Source organism: Cydia fagiglandana, chromosome 18, assembly GCF_963556715.1.
Source record: "Cydia fagiglandana chromosome 18, ilCydFagi1.1, whole genome shotgun sequence".
In the NCBI taxonomy this organism is placed as follows: domain Eukaryota; kingdom Metazoa; phylum Arthropoda; class Insecta; order Lepidoptera; family Tortricidae; genus Cydia; species Cydia fagiglandana.
Window position 1 is genome coordinate 12,032,429 of NC_085949.1, and position 19,975 is coordinate 12,052,403.

The 19,975-nt window shown below is 38.0% G+C and overlaps 1 protein-coding gene across 1 annotated transcript in view; it reads left to right on the top strand.

The window, feature by feature from the left end:
- LOC134673620 (uncharacterized) overlaps nt 1-19,975 on the top strand; it is a 25,381-nt gene continuing 5,406 nt past the window's right edge. Inside the window, exons 1-7 of the mRNA XM_063531619.1 lie at nt 1-153; nt 3,114-3,248; nt 8,230-8,338; nt 10,343-10,524; nt 10,920-11,059; nt 13,741-13,872; nt 14,934-15,077. Of these exons, the coding sequence (XP_063387689.1) occupies nt 87-153; nt 3,114-3,248; nt 8,230-8,338; nt 10,343-10,524; nt 10,920-11,059; nt 13,741-13,872; nt 14,934-15,077 (909 nt within the window). The 5' untranslated portion in view covers nt 1-86. The remainder of the gene's footprint in view (nt 154-3,113; nt 3,249-8,229; nt 8,339-10,342; nt 10,525-10,919; nt 11,060-13,740; nt 13,873-14,933; nt 15,078-19,975) is intronic.

The window sequence follows — 19,975 nt, forward strand, 5'->3', positions numbered from 1 at the left end:
ATTTCGCTCGACATGTAGTAATGGGAGTTTGGTAAAACCGTGCGGTCGCGAACAATGTTTAGATTTTAAATAACTCGGCTATAGTCATGATTAAGTGCACTGTAGTTTTAATTGTAGTTATAGAGTTTGTATATACTTTAGCTGGTAACAATGGTAAGTTTCTTATTGCTTACCAGTGCCTACGCACTTTTTAAAAGTAGGTAATGTCTGTAGGTATATAATCGATCGTTCGAAATTGGTGACCGTGTTCTAATTTTCCTAAAGCATACTGTGCTAGGGAATATTAACATAATGTTCCTTGTGTTAGAATCATCACGTTCAGGCACATCTATTTGCCTGTAAAGTAGCCGTTTTGGGCGAGGGTCACGTGTCGCGACATACATTATGACAAGTTTTAATGTTAATGTATTGTTTAGTATTTAGATCGAATTTCCTCGCATTTTTTAAGCAAATTACAGTAATAATGTCGCTGCTAGGGTAGGTTTTACCAACCGTGTGTTTACTAAACTGTGATCGCCACTTAAATCATTCTCGACCCAAAAATTCCGGTCAAGCAACAGTATAATAGGGAAAATGAAACACTTATTATAGATATGGAATTTTCTCACTGTTTTCCATGCCCCGGTAAAATAAAGTATTTTCATACTTCATTTGACTATATTTCATCATCATAGCAACTGTTGTTGGCAGGTTACACTGCACGCATAATCAACGTTAAATTTAACGAACTGTCAAACTTCATCACTACACCTTATAAAACAAAGTCCCTCGCCGTATCTATCTGTTTGTGTGTTTGTATGTTCACGATAAACTTAAAAACTACTGAACGGATTTTATGCGGTTTTCACCTATCGATAAAGTGATTCTTGAGGAAGCTTTGTATATAATCTGTTAACCCGTGCGCAGTCGGGGAGGGTCGCTAGTACTAGGTACGCTAAATTTATCAAACTACAATGACTGAGTTCAGTGTAATCGGCATTAATCATTTTTAATGTAATTTAACTTTAATTTAATTTATTGATTTTACCATTTATGTACTCAACTAACATATCTTAAGCACCGTGTATACTAACAGAATATGGGTCGACTGACCTGAAAAAAAGATTAGGTTTTTTATAATGTGTTTATATGTATTTTTTATTGTTTTGTAAGTGTTTTTATATTTTACTTTTATATTCATATTATAAATAAGGTATCGTCTTGGGTCGTCCCACTCGTTTTTCGTCAATTTCTTAAATTAGTCCTATTCTGCTTTCGTCACCCATTCTACATTAGGGTGGGCCGATTTTGTATGGAAGAAAATAAATATTCAAAACTCATAACATAATAGGTATCAAAAGTTGCGTAATAATGCGTAGATTACAGTTCTAGCAAAAATAATCAAAATAGGTATTATTTTTAGCCCTCTACCAGCCGACGAAGAAAAAAAAATAGGGCAAAATAAAATAAAAAATTGGATGGCTCTTATTTATTAAAATTATTATAATATAACATAAATAGACCATTAACTAACCTAATTCAGTAGTATTTAGCTCTTAATTTTCACTAAAATCATATAATATAACACCCCAACAGTTCATATAAAATACAATTATCACTTTATCGCATGAAATATGAGAAGGGTCGTTAATATATACAATAAATTTTTAGTTTATATTGAATATGAAAGTAGAACTGCTTAAATATGATAAAAACAGTTTTTGGCATTTTTATTATGCATTTTTACAATTATTCCTATTTTTGTAAACTTAGGTAAAAGTTGCGTTTTATGCCAATTCAGGCATATTACGATGTGCTTTTTCTAATTGGTTTGCTATAAACAGTATAAATTTTTATGATCTATTTTATTTTATTGTTCACTAATGGGCCTAGAATAGGATTCAAATACAAATTTGGGCGTCTGCCATATATTAAATAGTTATTTACGATACAAGTGCGAAAAAGAGGAAATTCGAAACGAGTGGCGATAAATTAAAACACGACCGAAGGGAGTGTTTTAAATCGACACGAGTTGCGAATTATTTATTCGCACGTGTATCGTACAATGTTTTACAGTACGTATGGTCCTTTAAACTTTTAACATCGTACGAAAAGTACTATTTTACGCACTAGTGCGGGAAAATAGGACCATATGTACTGTAAAAGTTTTTTTAATACAGTTGCTCAAAAAGTGCTACTTTACGTAGCTGTTTAGCGTGCGGAAAGTTGGTTATCTCGAACTAGTGCTTTTTACTTTTCCAATTTTTTTTAAATTTATACTTGTTCCAATTCACGACTACTTATTGATGAGTGTTAATATTAGTTTCCTTTAAACGTCGTAATCAGCATAAAAACCTACCGTTAATGTAAGAATACGAAAAATATTACATATTTCATATTTAATTACTTACCTCTTCATCATCATAACACGTTTATTTTTTAATATTCAATATTGAAAATTCCGTTCTTAATAAGTTGACTGAATGGAACGGAATAGCTGCCAAACGCCCATAGATATAATATACTTAAAGACGACGTCTAACCAAGCTGTCACTGTTACCACTTTTGTTTAGTGTACGATTAACAATGTTTTTCTTATTTTTTCGCAACTGTATTAAAAAACGTCGTTCGATACACGTGCAGAAATGTCATTCTTCACTCGTCCCGAGTCTTGCCACTCGCCTGCGGCTCGTGGCAAGATATCTCGTTACTCGTGAAGTAATGACATACCTTCCGCACTAGGATCGAAATGTACTATTTCCGAAAAACGCAATTTACGAGTACTTTTTCGACTTCAGAAAAAAATGTTTAGGAGTGTAATTGACGAACGTTAAAATCATGTCGGATGCTTAAGGCATTGCTTTCTTCAAACAAAAAATATTATTATATTTTTCTCGTTATTTTTCTCGTTATCTACATAAAATTACGCATCTTTTAGGTGGTATTACATTGCTTATTTCCAATATTTACTCAAACGGCCCACCCTATTCTACATTCGTCACAATCGTCGGTGGTTTTCAATGTACAGTCACTCATTCTACATTGAAAACCATACCATGAAAGCGACACCATAAATAACCTAACTTAAGACGAAAAATAAATAAAGAGAGTAATAACAACGATGGTTTTCTCAGATAATATAAGGGCTCATCCCGCGTGGAAGTTGCTACAGCAGTTCGAATGTGGCGACAGTGCGGCGGACCGGATCATTGGCGGGTTCAACGCCGGACTCGGCCAGTTTCCATGGATAGCTCGCCTCGGGTACACAAGTTAGTAATTGAATGTTTGTACTGCTCCTGGGCTATAACCGCGAAAATCGAAGTTCGCAAATTGCGGGCATTTTTCTCTGTCACACTTATTACGCCTTCATTGGAGTAAAAGAGAAAGATCCCCGCAATTTGCGAATTTCGGTTTTCGCGGTAGCCCCCCTGGTACTGGTTTTCTATACAGATACAGTACCGGACATTTCCCGGTTCTCGCCAAACAAACTCCGGTACCGGTAAGTACCGGGAGCATTCCCTAATTTATAAACGGCGCTCACAAGGCGCCCGAAAGATTTAAACAAACTTTTCTGAAATTCACCTAGATGCAAAGTTATGAAAAAAACATATTTTTATTGTTTATTGTTTATTGTTTATTTGTTGCATACAATTAACACTTACAGTTCAACCTTACGTGCTAATTGGAATTACATTACTTAATAGCTAGCAACATGCATTATTCGAATAAATAAGTGAGTGAATATATTATAAGTAACTACATTCGATTTAAATCTATAACACATTACTGACATTACATTAGGAGTATGACGTTATTACATAAAAGAGATCAAGGGAGTAAAATAATTGATTAAATGTCATTGAAGGATAATTAAACTGTGGGATTGCAATAATTAATTAAATGTCATGTATATAAATAAATCAAGGAATTGCAATAATTAATTAAATGTCATGGATAAAAATGAATCGAGGAATTACAATTATAGTACAAAGTCATAAAAATACAAATTCGGGTAAAGTCAAGCAGATGAGTACAATATGGGCAATTTATTAAAATTAAGTCAGTCGTACATAAGCAATGTCAAATATTTCCAGCGAATAATTATTATAGCATATTAGGTAATGGAGCTAGTGGTAACGATTGATTCGATGTACCGATTTGATGCGCCTAGAAATTTAGACTCCGTCGTGAAAAAAATATCTAGGTCATTGTCGCTGTCCAAGATGTCGTTAAGCAAAGTTAAAGCCTGGTGAAGAGGGGACGTAGCAAGCAGGCGCGTCCGACCTGGAGGTACAGCAAAGAGACCACGGCTACGGGGCCGTAGCTGTTTCGCGGAGAGACGGGGAACCCGCAGGCTTATTTGTTGTAATAATGGTGGGTTTGTTACTTGTCCCCGAATTAATTGAAAAAAATATTTTATTAGGTATATATTTCTACGTGACTCTAAGGATATATAATCTACCATACCTAAAACGAATAGGGTGGGATAAAGAAGGGGATAAAAGCCATATAACTTCTTATAGAGGAACCTTATGAATGATTTTTGGACTTTTTCTATTAGAACCGTGTACTGTTTTTCATGGGGACTCCAAATAACTGCGTTTGTTTCGAGTTTACTTCGAACGAAGGCGTTATAGAGTACAGTCATAGCAAGCTTATTATTAAATAGCTTCGCTTGACGTATGACGAATCCCAGGCATCTGCGGGCTTCGTTACAGGTTATTGTAATGTGGTTATTAAATGTGAGCTGAGGATCAAACCACGTTCCTAAGTCTTTAATTTCATTGACGCGTTTCAAAGGCTTGCCCTCTATGACGTAAGGATGGGTTATAGGGAGTCGAGCTCGCGTGTATGTGATAACCGAGCATTTGTCATTGTTAAGGAATAAGCCATTGTCACGCGCCCAGGTACAAACTTTGTCTATGTCAAGTTGCAGTAGGGAAAAGTCTCGATTGCTGTTAATTGGCATAGCCAATTTTAGGTCGTCCGCGAATAAGAGGCACGATGAATGACTTAGTGCTGCCGGTAGGTCGTTCAGGAGAATTAAAAACAGAAGGGGCCCGAGACTACTTCCCTGCCCGATCCCCGATGTTACCAAAAACGGAGTAGATCGCGCGCCTTCATACTGAACATATTGCTGTCGTTCCGAGAGGTAACTAGCTACGAACTCAAGTAGATACCCAACTAGCAAAATCACGCTAACAACAGTCTCTAGACTACAATTTTGTCGCTCTTATATTGATTTTATATCATCGTATAAGCCCGGGTTTGGGCACAAAGCATAAGCGTATTTATTTTAATATCGTTCTAATATCAGTCTAATTGAATGTTGTTTGCATTCACAGTAATCTTTTTCAAAACTATATTAAGCTGCTTTAGGCTAATATCGCTTTTACGTAAGTATCTTGTAAGCCTACATAGGCTTATATTGGTCGAACGTAAGTATCTTGTAAGCCTACATAGGCTTATATTGGTCGAACGTAAGTATCTTGTAAGCCTACATAGGCTTATATTGGTCGAACGTTAGAATCTTGTAAGCCTAAATAAGCTTATTTTGGTTTGAAACATTCTATTTGTGAAGTATAAATATACGGGTGAAATTAACTGCAACGTGACAAAAACATATTAGTGTAAGTGTTTATCAAACTTTTTATGAATTATGTTTAAATATAATAACGTGCTGTTTATCATCGTCTTTTTATGTTTCAGGGTAAGTATTCACATGGGAAAATATTATTTATTGTAAAGTAGACCCTGTTTTACACTTCAAACTTCATGCGCCTACTCAAATATGGTATTTGAATATTTTTATAATTATTTTATTTCTTTATTTTGTATTGATAGTCAGCCATTGATGTAGGTGCATTTTTCAAGCGCACTATTAGAGTATTTTAAGCATTCTGAATACAAATGATGTGGCCATGTTGAATAAATTACGGTTCCTTGCTTTACTTATACTAACAATAGTGTTCCCAAAAACGATTTAAGATCAAACCATCTTATATTGATCTTCTCTTTTGTGATATAAGTGTCTTGATCTTATATCACTCTAATATCTTACTAAAGTGCTGCTGTTGATCTTATTATAGCTTTAGTAAGATCAGAAAAGTACGTACTTACAGTGTTCTTATGCTATGTTAATATTAGTCTTACATTCTTACAATAGCATTTAGAAATCTAATATAAAATCAAATGAACTAAGAGAATGAGGATATAAGACCAAGTACTCTCAAGTTCAATGAGACTTCGTAAATGTTGTTGTAAGAGCAAGAGGCTTATAATAGTATTATACTATGTTGATATTAGTCTTACATTCTTATAATAGCATTTAGAAAGTCTAATATAAGATCAAATGAACTATGAGAATGTGGATATAAGACCAGGTACTCTCAAGTTCAATGAGACTTCGTAAATGTTGTTGTAAGAGCAAGAGGCTTATAATAGTATTATGCTATATTGATATTAGTCTTACATTCTTATAATAGCATTTATAAAGTCTAATATAAGATCAAATGAACTTAGAGAATGTGGATATAAGACCACGTACTCTCAAGTTCAATGAGACTTCGTAAATGTTGTTGTAAGAACAAGAGGCTTATAATAGTATTATGCTATGTTGATATTAGCCTTACATTCTTATAATAGCATTTAGAAAGTCTAATATAAGATCAAATGAACTTAGAGAATGTGGATATAAGACCACGTACTCTCAAGTTCAATGAGACTTCGTAAATGTTGTTGTAAGAGCAAGAGGCTTATAATAGTATTATGCTATGTTGATATTAGCCTTACATTCTTATAATAGCATTTAGAAAGTCTAATATAAGATCAAATGAACTTAGAGAATGTGGATATAAGACCAAGTACTCTCAAGTTCAATGAGACTTAGTAAATGTTATTGTAAGAGCGAGAGGCTCATAATAGTATTATGCCATGTTGATATTAGTCTTACATTCTTATAATAGCATTTAGAAAGTCTATTATAAGATCAAATGAACTTAGAGAATGTGGATATAAGACCAGGTACTCTCAAGTTCAATGAGACTTAGTAAATGTTATTGTAAGAGCGAGAGGCTTATAATGGTATTATAAAATGCTCTTATATACATATATAAGACTAGGTAATAAGACTAAACTTACTAAAGTGCGTATTAGCTTGTCTAAGACTAATATAAGAGCGATGATAAGTTCAAAACAAAAATAAGAGCGCTATAAGCGCACTACTCTTATATAGTGCGCAATCTGAGACTTTTTTGCTAGTTGGGTAAGTACCAAAACCTGCAGCAGATAGCTTTTTTAGCAACACATCGTTATCAACTTTATCAAAAGCTTTCTGGAAGTCAAAGTAAGCTGTGTCTACTTGCCTCCGTTGGTCAAGGTTATTCGATATGATGGAAACGATATTAAGAAGATTTGATGTAGTTGAGCGCTTCGGTAGAAATCCATGCTGCTCGTCACAGAACCACCCATTCAGCTGCTTATAGACTTTGGCGTAAATTATGGCTTCGAATACTTTCCCGAAGACCGATAGCACGGCAATCGGCCTATAGTTGCGGACATCGGATTTGGATCCTGATTTATGTATTGGAAGAACTTTAGTTGTTTTCCAAACCGTGGGGTATGTTCTATTTTTCAATGCTAGGTTAAATATATATTTCAGTGGTTGGATAAGTGCTTCACGACAGTCCTTAATAATGAATTGTGGTATTCCATCTGGACCTTGAGTATGCTTGGGTCGCAAGCGGTTTATGGCCGTTCGGATATCCACGTCACTAATGTCATCAATTGTGACGTGTCGGGTGCTGGACATTGGTGATTCGGCTGAGGCAGCCTCTGAGGCCGCAAACGCATCGAGTTTGGGGACATTCTGTAAGAATACGCTTTTGAAGAAGTCGGCAAAGGAGTCCGCGACCTCTTGTGCTGACATGTTGCTGAATGTTGCTGGAAGGTTACATTTACGCTGTCGCTTTATGTATGACCAAAACGATGAAGGATCCCTCACGATATTTACTTGTAAGTTGTTAATAATTTAATGGTAGGTACCTATTGCGATTGTTTCTAACTAAGAGCAAACTTGACTGTTCGCCACTGTGATTGTTCCGACACATATTTGAAATCTGGTGGTATTTCGGCTGTCACGTCACAATCTTAGCCTAGTGTTGGGCCACAGGATACCTATTGTTATTTGTCAACGAGGTTCTTTTAAAATATATATTATTCTATGTATTATTTAATTATTTTTGATAACAGGCGAAGACGAGCCAGAGATAGATTGGATGTGCGGCGCCGTGCTCATCACCAACCGGCACGTGGTGACCGCCGCTCACTGCATCACAGATGAGGATACAGGGTACAAATTGTAAGTAGGACATTGTGCATACTAAGGTTCGTCTAGATCGTTCGTCAACCTTCAAGTCAAGAGTGAACAGGCACCTTCTGGGCGAGCTCGCTCCATCGTAGGCCACGTCTACGCCTCGGCTAGTCTGTGGCCATGAGTAAGCCCATTCATAATAAAAAAAAAGATCAGGCGAATATGACGCTGACGTGCAATCCGGTGACCATTTGCATCAGGATCGCTGACTGTTCTTGTGGATTTCTTAAGACTTAAGACGCATAAGCGGCGCAATCGCCAAATTTATACGTGTACCTATACATAGTTTAACACTACAAGACTAGTTCACCTTCAATTTATCTATCAAGGTATCTAAGTTCGCAGAATTGGCTCTAAATATTTGTCGCCAAGCTAAGTTTTGACTAAAAGTTAGTAAGTACAACCACAGAATAAATAATAGTACTAGGTACAGAAGACTCACTCTCTAACAAAACGCGTCTGTTACGATCAGCACAGATATGGCCGCTAAGTGGCGACAGCGCCACGCGCGGCTTATGGCTTTCCCCAAAATTGGGGTGGAACGGATGTACTTTTAGCTACCTGTAGCAAAGCGACGAAATCGCGAAGTGAGCCACGCCTGGTACAACGTAGTTGTCTACGTTCATATTTCATAAACGCTCATGCCTAGATGTTGCCTATTCCAGATTTTTGGCCTTTTTTAATGTATTGGTGAGCAACGACTTCTCGACTCCGGTTCCACTATTTACCTACTACTTATGTACTAAAAATCCAATCCCGATGGAACGAAAGCGTCCCGCAGTACCTACCTTCTTCTCGGTATCGTCTTGGGTCGTCCCATTCGTTTTTCGTCAAGTTCTTAAATTAGTCCTATTCTGCTTTCGTCACTCATTCTACATTCGTCACAATCGTCGGTGGCTTTCAATGTAGAATGAGTGACGAAAGCAGAATAGGACTAATTTAAGAACTTGACGAAAAACGAATGGGACGACCCAAGTCGATACCTTCTTCTCAGTCTGCCTTCGATTACCAGTTCCATTTTAGTTTAGTCTACTTTTAACATTAAACATTCGGACTTAGAAATGTTAGTATTCCTCACCTGAATGGTAGCCGGATATTGGACATACGCAAATATATAGTGCGCATTTGCTCATATATTAGTTCCGGGTTCCGGGATCCGGGAAAATTAATATATTCCGAGTCAGAAATAACGTGAATTTGTCATTGAACTAGGTACCATTTCCCAGTAAAAATAGTGCAATATACTGCTTAAATAAACATTCAAAGGAAGTAGCTAGCCTAGGTATGGTACAGTCACTTTACGTATTTAAATTAAATTCAGTGCGTATGTATTTCTCTTTCCTTGTTAAGTGACGATGAATATTCTTGGGATGCTTTATTATTGGTGGTTATGTACTTATAATTGTATATATTATTTTATTGCCGGCAGGAAAATTCCTTCATGGTGTGACTTTCAAATCGTGTGTTAATCCTTTTTCACATAAAAAAATGACTAATAAAATTATCAGTATTTTTTTTAGGTATTTAAAACTGAAGTTCGCGTAGATAATTCTGATGCACTATCACGAACGAAAATCGAATTTTCTCCTCTCGAATATGCAACTCATAGGCTTTCTCAATAAATTATTCTTATCGTTATTACCTACGTAATAATTATTAACAACAACACACCTCGAATAGAAGCCACTTACATCCTAATTGAGCTATGGAGAACCCTCTGAATCAGGTTTTGAGGTGAATGAAATATAGTCTCGCAAAGGACATTATGAGGACAATTAGAAATATGAGTAGGTATTCCTTTAGGTAGTATTCCACCTGTCCAATTTCTTTGTCCAATGTCATTGCATCTCGCTCTCTCATTAAGCAAAATGTGAGACGCAATACACATTGGACAAATGTATCGGACAGATGGAATACCACCCTTAGACATTTAATTTTAAACTAAGAAACATAATAGTGTATCTACTTACGACACAATTTTTTCTTCTTGAGGTCCTTCGTCCGCTTGGGCGAACACAACACGGAGACAGACCCCGACTGTCAGCTGCACGTCTGCGCGCCGAAGGTCCAGGATCGGAAGCCTAAGGTCATTACACCTCATGCCAACTTCAACAACCCGGCCTTCCAGAACGACATCGCTATCATCACTTTGGATAGTCCTGTGCAATTGCATGGTAAATATGTGGTGCAAAATGTCTGTTATAGGTATGCACTGTTCATTTAAATCGGTGGATCTTAAACGGTAATTCACGGACCACTGGTGGTCACAATGGCAGCACCTGAAGTGGTCCACGACTTTATTAAACAACCATTGACTTTATTCGTCGTTGCTCGGTCTTTACTTCCAACTTCCAACGAAGTTGGTGGAAAGTCCTTGGTGGAAAGTGGAATGGTGCAAGTGCGCCTAAGGTGTTCCTAAAGTAGTGCGGACAAGTTTGCTCTTATTTGTTTTGGATATATTTAACTACCTAGAAGTAACCTATTCTAATAAACGAGGCATACGATAAGGGTACATGCACTTGTATCTCTTTTATTAAAGACTTTGTTAAGACATTGTCACGACTTTTAGATTACGTGGCGCCAATCTGCCTGCCATACAGCGACGAGCAACTAGTGCCGTTGCCCCTGGGTGAAATGTTGACAGTTGCCGGCTGGGGCAAGATGAACATGACCACGGAGGAGCGGGCAAAGATCTTACAATACGTTCAGGTATGTGTTGGTTGCACATTTATACATATTACGTAACGCCAACCTGCCTGCCATACAGCGACAGGGAACTAGTGCCGTTGCCCCTGGGTGAAATGTTGACAGTTGTCGGCTGGGGCCAGATGAACATGACCACGGAGGAGCGGGCAAAAATCTTATAATACGTTCAGGTATGTGTTGGTTGCACATTTATACATATTACGTAACGCCAACCTGCCTGCCATACAGCGACAGGGAACTAGTGCCGTTGCCCCTGGGTGAAATGTTGACAGTTGCCGGCTGGGGCAAGATGAACATCACCACGGAGGAGCGGGCAAAGATCTTACAATACGTTCAGGTATGTGTTGGTTGCACATTTATACATATTACGTAACGCCAACCTGCCTGCCATACAGCGACAGGGAACTAGTGCCGTTGCGCCTGGGTGAAATGCTGACGGTTGCCGGCTGGGACAAGATGAACATGACTACTGACGAGCGGGCAAAGATCTTACAATTCATACGTTCAGGTATATGTTGGTTGCACATTAATACATATTAAGTACGTAGCGCCAACTTGCCTGCCATACAACGACGAGCAACTAGTGCCGTTGCCCCTGGGTGAAATGTTGACAGTTGCCGGCTGGGGCAAGATGAACATGACCACGGAAGAACGGGCAAAGATTCTGCAATATGTTCAGGTATGTTAGAGTGTATACAGTTGTGGTGCATAATTATTTTCCATCGTATTTTCACGGAAACGTACGAACGAGTCTTGCTATTTCAGTCAGTCTCGGTACAAAAATTACTGAGGTTGACTGAAGTAGCATGACAAATACGAACGTTTCCGAGAAAATACGATGGAAAACAATTATGCACTACATTTTTACAGGCAATTATACAAGATGTTACAAACCATCGTGATTTGGATATTTTGGATCTGTTTTTTTTTTGTGTAGACGAGGCGTTTGCGACGAATAATCATAATTTCATAATACAACACCAATTATGCTCTCAAAGGTAACTATAGTCACTAAGTAAGTGTAGTTCCACCTTGTACACTTCCAGATATCATTCTACGTTTATAAAAACAATCTACAATATGTTCCTGGTATGTACCTATAGGCTGGGAATCCTTGTTTGACTACGTCACAATTACGTTGTAAAATTTACTAATTTTTTGAATTGATTATCCTTCCTTGTTTTGATTTCTTTTGCTAATTTGGTTTGCCTTTGTCGTCATTACGTACCTAATAAACCTAATCAATAAGTTTGTTTCCAGTTGTAAGTATATTCAATAACTCATACAAAAATACCCCTTGATTTTCCAAGAAAAATTGGCCTTTTCCTGAATGATTCGTACCGTACAGTACATTTGTCTTTAACTGTAAGCGGCAAATTAGAAAGGGGTAGGTACCTACTTACTTATCTTTAAGGGTCGGTTGCACCAAACTGTTCGTATCGTTAAAGAGTTCGCTAAATTTTTATGTATGGAAAGTTTCATAGTAAAGCGCCGGGGCGCGCCGGCTGACGTTGATCAGTCTGTCAAATGTGGTCGGTGCAACTGGCCGTAAGAGAAATAAAAATCAGGTACCTATCAATTAATCAAAAAGAATGTCAACTCTTCAGTACAGTCTCGCTGTATCTACTTACTCTGATATATGGAGGTGTATTAAACAGTAAGACCAGCGCATTTCTCTCATACGCGATTTCGTAAGTCCCGCCAACTTGTTTGTATTACATGTATTTTCTCGGTTAATACATTTTCCCGTTTAAGATACGTTTTTTGTCTTTTTTATAGCGAATAGACCGCCTGTTGTTAACTCTATTGTCTTTGTTTATGTTACTGTACATTTATTGTAAAATGTGTACCTACGAGTATGTGAGGTGTGTGTGAATAAAGAATAAGTATTGTTTTGTTTTACGGTGTTCCCATCACTGTCTGTGTATGTGGTGGTTCCATCAGAATGTCTTCAGAGTGTTTTATACTAAAAGATAAAAATAAGTTTATTGCACACAAAACAGGCAGTAGGTACAATATATAGATTGTTGTGACATCGGGTGGGTGCATGGTGCATAGCATGGGTTAAATAGAGCCGAATTTCCAGGGGTCCCCGCACTAGGCTAGAGCTGTACCGCGGATGACCAAGTATGCATTTGTATGTCATGATACTGTACCAATGTATTGTGAAACTTTCTGAAAACTGAAAATATGAGAGTAGGTATTTATTTATCTATGTCAGTAAGTAAAACAACTGTTTCTCAAAAAATGGGTTTACACAATTTGGTTCAGCAGATAATTTTTAACTTCATAATCCTAGAAATCGCCTAAGGGAGTCGTCGTCGTAAATTTAAGAGTTAGACTCTTGTCGGTGTAGCTCTCTCCATTTGACTCTACCTATATCCAGGGCCGACACCTACTTATACGACATTACAGCTACATTTTCTTTTATTTGTGTTATGTAGCTTATCCTCGGCCTTCCTCTTCCTCTCTTGTTGCCTTCAATCTTTCCTTCTATTATGTTATTTATAAGGGAGTAGAGAGTGTAAATTGTTGTTGACTAGCATTTCCAATAGAAGTACTAGTCCATCCTTCTACCGACTGGAAATGCCCACAAAATCTACTGCCATCTTAACGAAACTGTGTTCACGGAACCCATTCAAGATTCAGAACAAACAACCAAATAGATTTATCAAAACTTGCAGATTCCAGTAGTGGAAAAGTCAGCATGCAACCTATTCGGGAAGACGTTCAAGATGACCGCGATGCAGATTTGTGCAGGTGCCATACATAATAAGGACGCATGCGGAGGCGACTCCGGAGGACCCGTCATGAAGGTACAGCCCATGAATCTAGTATATAACTGGATCAGGGGTGGGGGGAAATGACCGAATGGGATAGTCTTGTGTATCTCTCAGTAGGAGTAGCAGCGAAAACGCTATTATTGTTTGTCCTTGTTACAGTCTTATTGGCTCCTCTACACGATGGGCCAACGCCGGCCACTCCAAGGGACGCATTTATGCGTTAGAGGGAGCAAGTGATATTGCTGTCTCATTCTACCGCATGGCTGCGTCCCTTGGAGTGGCCGGTGTTGGCCCATCGTGTAGAGGAGCCCTTAAATTTTTTATCTCCCACCGTAAATTTAGTATGTATTATGGTGGGCAACAAATAAATTCGACCAATCATAGTGTCGCATTGCGTATGTTTTGTCCCTCACGGAGGCACGCGTACTCGTATACCACTTTTATAAGGTATAGATAGCCGCGTTATTGGAGCAAATAAGTTTTGTTAGAAACAGTTCCAAAGTTCAACTGCAAGTTACGGAAAGTCTCCAAACCAAAGAGATGAAAAAGATCTCGAAAATTCCAGTACTAAACTAAACTTTCATTTTGAGAAATGATTTACCTATATCGATTCCTATACAAAATATGAGCAGTTTCCGAATTTGGGAAAATTTCACACAGCACAACCCTTTATTCTGTGGAACAGTAGAAAACATTTTTGACCTTTGTATGGATGGTAGGGGGCTGTCCATAAATTACGTCATCTATTTTTGAAGATTTTTGACCCCACCTAAAATCATCCAAAAATCATGCTTCGAATGACCCCGTTTCCTCCTACGTCATGCTACCATCATCCGATGTCCAGACCCTCCCCCCCTAATTTGAAATGACGTAATTTATGAATAGCCCCTAGATCAACTTGGACGACAAAAAAATAGGTTTCTTTTTCTATCAAATATAATAATGTAATTTTTTGTTTAATTTTTCCTACTCAAAACACGAATAACACGATACCGAATTTGCCCTTAAACGGGTCCCTACTACATATTTTAGTTACATCCTGTATATCAGTGCTGTATTAGCCTCGGTTTATTCATTTACGTATTTTATTTCAGGTGTTTGACAATGACGAGGGACCTAAGAATTATCTCATCGGAGTGGTATCCTTCGGACCGACGATTTGCGGCATCAAGAAACCAGGCGTCTACTCATCGTCAGTGGAATATCTCAGATGGATTTTAGACAACATAATGGCGACTTGAATATATTTATAATGTTATTATTATTCACAGTAGTTTTTCAAAGTTCTCCTTTATTTCTAACATAAATATTACGAACTTGACAAGGTCCTCCAGTCCCAGGGCTGGAATCTATCTCCGCTACCCTCTCTATCGCGTCTCTTCCGTGGGGAGAAACTCCTGACTTCGGGAAAACTCGGCTCCGACTCAGCATTGCTCCGAGCAATTATTGGGGTTGACACAACTTGACGTCCCTTTGCGTGCACGACCACAGATATGATAATTACTGGAATATTGACAACCCTAAATAGCCGAAAGGGATATATAGTGTCATAACATAAGTGAGAATGGGATATCATGATTCGTCCCTGAATCGCTGTCAAACTTCGGTTTTGTAGGAAGTGTCCTGTACGGTAGTACTATTACTTATTCTATGCTATCGCGGCAGGTGCCTAAGCCCCTCGGCCCAGGTCACGGCGCCATGGATCGCTTTTTATGTTAAGTACATATATACATGCAATTTCCTGCGGGTTTATGGCGCCCCCTTTCCATCCCTAAGGCAGAATAGTAATGGTTTGACCCATAGGCGTACGCACGGTGGGGCCAGGTGGGGCAGTTGCCCCACCCTGGTCTCTGACCATAAACTAAGAATTTCTATTTCAACCGTACCCTGTTACACTCTGTTACAACGTACCCAGCCTCCCCTACTTCTGCCCCACCCCTTAAAAAATGCTGCGTACGCCCATGGTTTGACCTCCTAACTGAATCAACTCACCCCCCTAACCCTAAACCCTTATTTCTGGCCACGGGAAGTCAAAGAAGTCGAAGATTCGAAGTTTGCATAAATCAAATAAAATCGCGAATAATAATCACAATAATATTATTATGACGGAGTTATCTCTGTGACCAGTGGCGTAGCTAGGCGTGGGAGAAGTGGGCCGTCGCCCACGGCCTCGCGCCCCAAGAGGGGCCTCGTGCGAGGCCCCTTCGGGCACAGTGAAAGAAAAGGGCCTCGCAGATGCAATCGCCCACGGCTAATCTTCACGCTACCATCGCCACTGTCTGTGACATTTGAAATGTGAGTTAAAGACGGGGCAGATGGTGATGGTGAGGAACTGTCCCGTAACCAAATTCCCTTTCCACTGATGCGAAGTACCTACTTAAGTGAAACAAAGGCAAATAAATACCTACACTAGTCTCACACCCTCTACCTCTATTTTAAGGTCAGTTTATCAGTTACTCAGTTTTTCTTTTTGATTGATGCAATAATTAGAGTATTCAGTATTCATTAAATTGACCAACGAACAAAAAGAAAGCGAGCATGTGAAAGTGCTTGTAAACAAGATGTGCTTTAAATTAAAACGCTCGAACATGATCCTAGGGCCGATACACACTGGCTGAAAATTCGTGACGCTTATATAGGTTACTTAGTAATTACTGTAGAATGTAGATAAATATAATATACCTAGCTTTTTATTTATTTATTTAAACTTTATTGCACAATAAATGAAGAGTACAAATGGCGGACTTAATGCTAGAAGGCATTCTCTACCAGTCAACCATGGGCTAAACCGAAAGATCTAGTTGGTGCAGGCTCAGAATACTGTTACAGTAAATTAAGAAAGAAAAAAAAAACACTTAATTTTTTACTGGTCACTGTATTTATAACAGGAAGTGTTGTAGAAACTACTTCTAGTTTAGTAAGGTGCAGCGAGGCAATTTCGACTTCCATGTTTTACATTATTAACTACAGTGCCATATCTGCCCAGATAGCGAAAAAGATGTGTTGTGTGTGCTTCTAGTTAATAATGTAAAATATGGAAAATATTTCGATTAATTGAAATTATCCCGCAGTCGAAATTGTCCCGCTGCACCTTATATAGTCGTTGGTACTTAATTAATTACCTAACTAACGAAGTTATCCCAATGTAACTTAGTCCTTTAATAGGTGCAGTTTCTAACAAAAGTTTCTAAGCAGTGTAGTGTAGTGAGTACCACTGGGGATGACAGGGGACCGATTCGACTCGAGAAAGTTGCAGAAGGTGACCGTGGGTACGATACTGCCGAATTGTCAACATGTCGTTAAAAAAAACTGGCTGGTGGCATTGCCACGTAACATAAAAATATCGGTATTATAGCCATGCTGTGTGCTCTTCCCCTATGTCGGTAGGTACATACTTAATCTGGGTTTTTACGCCAGCCTGACCGCAACGGGTTTCACATATACCTTATAATTTAATCACACCATCTGTTTTGCTTGTCTTTTCAGCATCACGATCCTATTTTTGCTACAGATAAGATTATAGGGCTGACGGAGATTTTTAGATGTCTAGAGAAATTATTTATTAAACACTATAATTAGTAGGGTCAGTAAGGTAATTTAGCATACACTTTAGTCTCAGGCGATGCCGCTTGGCACGATTGTTCCTTAGGTCAAACAAAGTTGATCTGGCCCGGTAGCCAGGAGATCGTACCATGCAGATCCCCCAAAAAGGGGGGGTGAAAGGGTCGGCTCCCCAGGTCCAATCTATGCTATATTCCTTCCTAGTGTTAGCAATTAGGGCAAGTTATATACCATTTTCGTATAAATTAGGGACGAGGAATTCATTTTTGAAAGAATTATTATGCCTTTCCATACAAAAAGAATGGTTTTCGTATAGAACATGAAAATGTTATGTAATTTTTTGTGACAATTATGGATGGTACAGTAATCACAGTGTGACGATTTGCACTAAATAAAAAATTGGACGATGTAGCCCATATATTCTTTATTCTGGAAAATATCACTTTAAAGTAGGCATTCATTCATTTTTTTGTAGTAAAAAACTAATTTATAGCGCGGGGGCAAATAGGGGGGAGAAAGTTTGTATGGAAGAAAAATATAAACAACAAATTTGTACCAAAAAAGGGCAAAAACGCATGGAAAAATTATTAAAACATTATATATAAACTTTTAAAATGTCAAATTCAGTGTTTTAGTAAACATTTTTAATCTTTGATTTTGGGCATAGTTCCATTTGTATGGAAATCGTTACCACCACGCGCTATAATTTACTGTTTTATTACAAAAAAATGTATGAATGCCTACTTTAAAGTGATATTTTCCAAAATAAAGAAAACATGGGCTACATCGTCCAATTTTTTATCTAGTGCAAATCGCCACACTGTGATTGTAACATCCAAAATTCTCACAAATAATTACATAACATTTTCATGTTTTGTACAAAAATATTTTTTTTTGTATGGAAGGGCATAATAATTATTTCAAAAATGAATTCCTCGTCCCTAATTTATACGAAAATGATATATAACTTGCCCTAGTTGCTAAGACAAGGAAGGAATATAGCATAGATTGGACCTGGGGAGCCGACCCTTTCACCAAACCCTTTTTGGGGGGTCTGCATGGTACGATCTCCTGGCTACCGGGCCAGATCAACTTTGTTTAACCTAAGGAACAATCATGCCAAGCGGCATCGCCTGAGACTAAAGTGCATGCACTTCCATACATTTGTGTTCCTTAGCTAACCCTACTATAATATTGTGCCAACGCAATAGACGGTGCAGCCAGGCAGACCGAAAAGGAGATGGCGGGACGACTTGGACCCATTCTACCCCAAATGGTGGGAAACAGGGTCGAGTGGAGAAAACTAAGGGAGGCCTTTCCCCAGCAGTGGGACACCAAAGTAGGCTAATAAATAAAAATACTATAAAAACAACTGCAGCAAACCTCCCCCTAACCGTTCCAGTTGTCCTCAATATATCCTCCGAAGATTAGATTACAGCAGGGGTCTCCAAACTTTTTACCTGAGGGCCATATTGTGCCTCAGGAACATTCGCGCGGCCCGCGCGGGCCACCAAGCAGACATAAATTAACTAAGCAGACATAAATTCCAAAAGAGATATATACTTGCATATTCGTCAACTATAAGAAATATTTGTGATCTCTCTCTCTCTCTCTCTCTCTCTCTCTCTCGCTCTCTCTTTCTTTCTTACACGTGTTCTGTTCCTGTTTATTAGTTTTAAGTTTTAGTTTTTAATTTTGCGTGCCCTGAAAACCAGCGCAGTATCTTACAGACACTGCATATGCTGAGCGGCATCCTATTTGGTGTATGTTTCTTTTATAATCTTTATGTTGTACCTACCAAATGTATGTTATTTTACGCCAAATAAATATTTTCTATTTCTATTTCAATTACGACTGTCATTGCAAGCATTGTAAAAAATTGCAAGAAAAGGCTATTTTATTTTATTTTACGATTGCCCTGGCTATAGTCTGTATCTTAGGTATTTAAATGAAAGTAAACAAATATTTTTAAAATTTTCGGGTAGTTATAACATTTATTAGTTAACCGACCAAATACAAAACCTCCTGGATCAGTCACTGAACGACCTGACTTTAAACCTACATTATTTGATCATGTAATGTTTTCATCTACCCTCAAATGGCTCCTTAAGCCAGTTGAGGGTAGATGAAAGATTGTGTTTACTTTTATTTAAATACCTAATGATACAGAGTATAGACGTTACTATTAACGTACCTACCTCCGCGCGCGTCTCAGAATGTGTAGAAGTCGCCCCCCCCCCCCCTTAGAGGTTGAATTTCAAACACTTCCTTTTTTAGTGGAGCTCTACAACATCATATGATGTAACTTGAACTTATTTGTTGAATTCCTAGTTACTTAGCTTTTTCCTACATCTTTACTTGTGTAAATAATCGTCATAATAATCACTTGCATATTAATTACTTTAATTAGCTTCTCAATTTATTAGAGAAAATGTCATCCTACATTTCATTTGTTTTCAATGTATTAACTAATTTTGACTAAATAAGTTAAATTCTAGGTACGTGAGCTACGGCACGGATGTCTCCCAAAACGGGGTAAGCCCTACGTCACACCATGGGTTAAAATACTCAAATC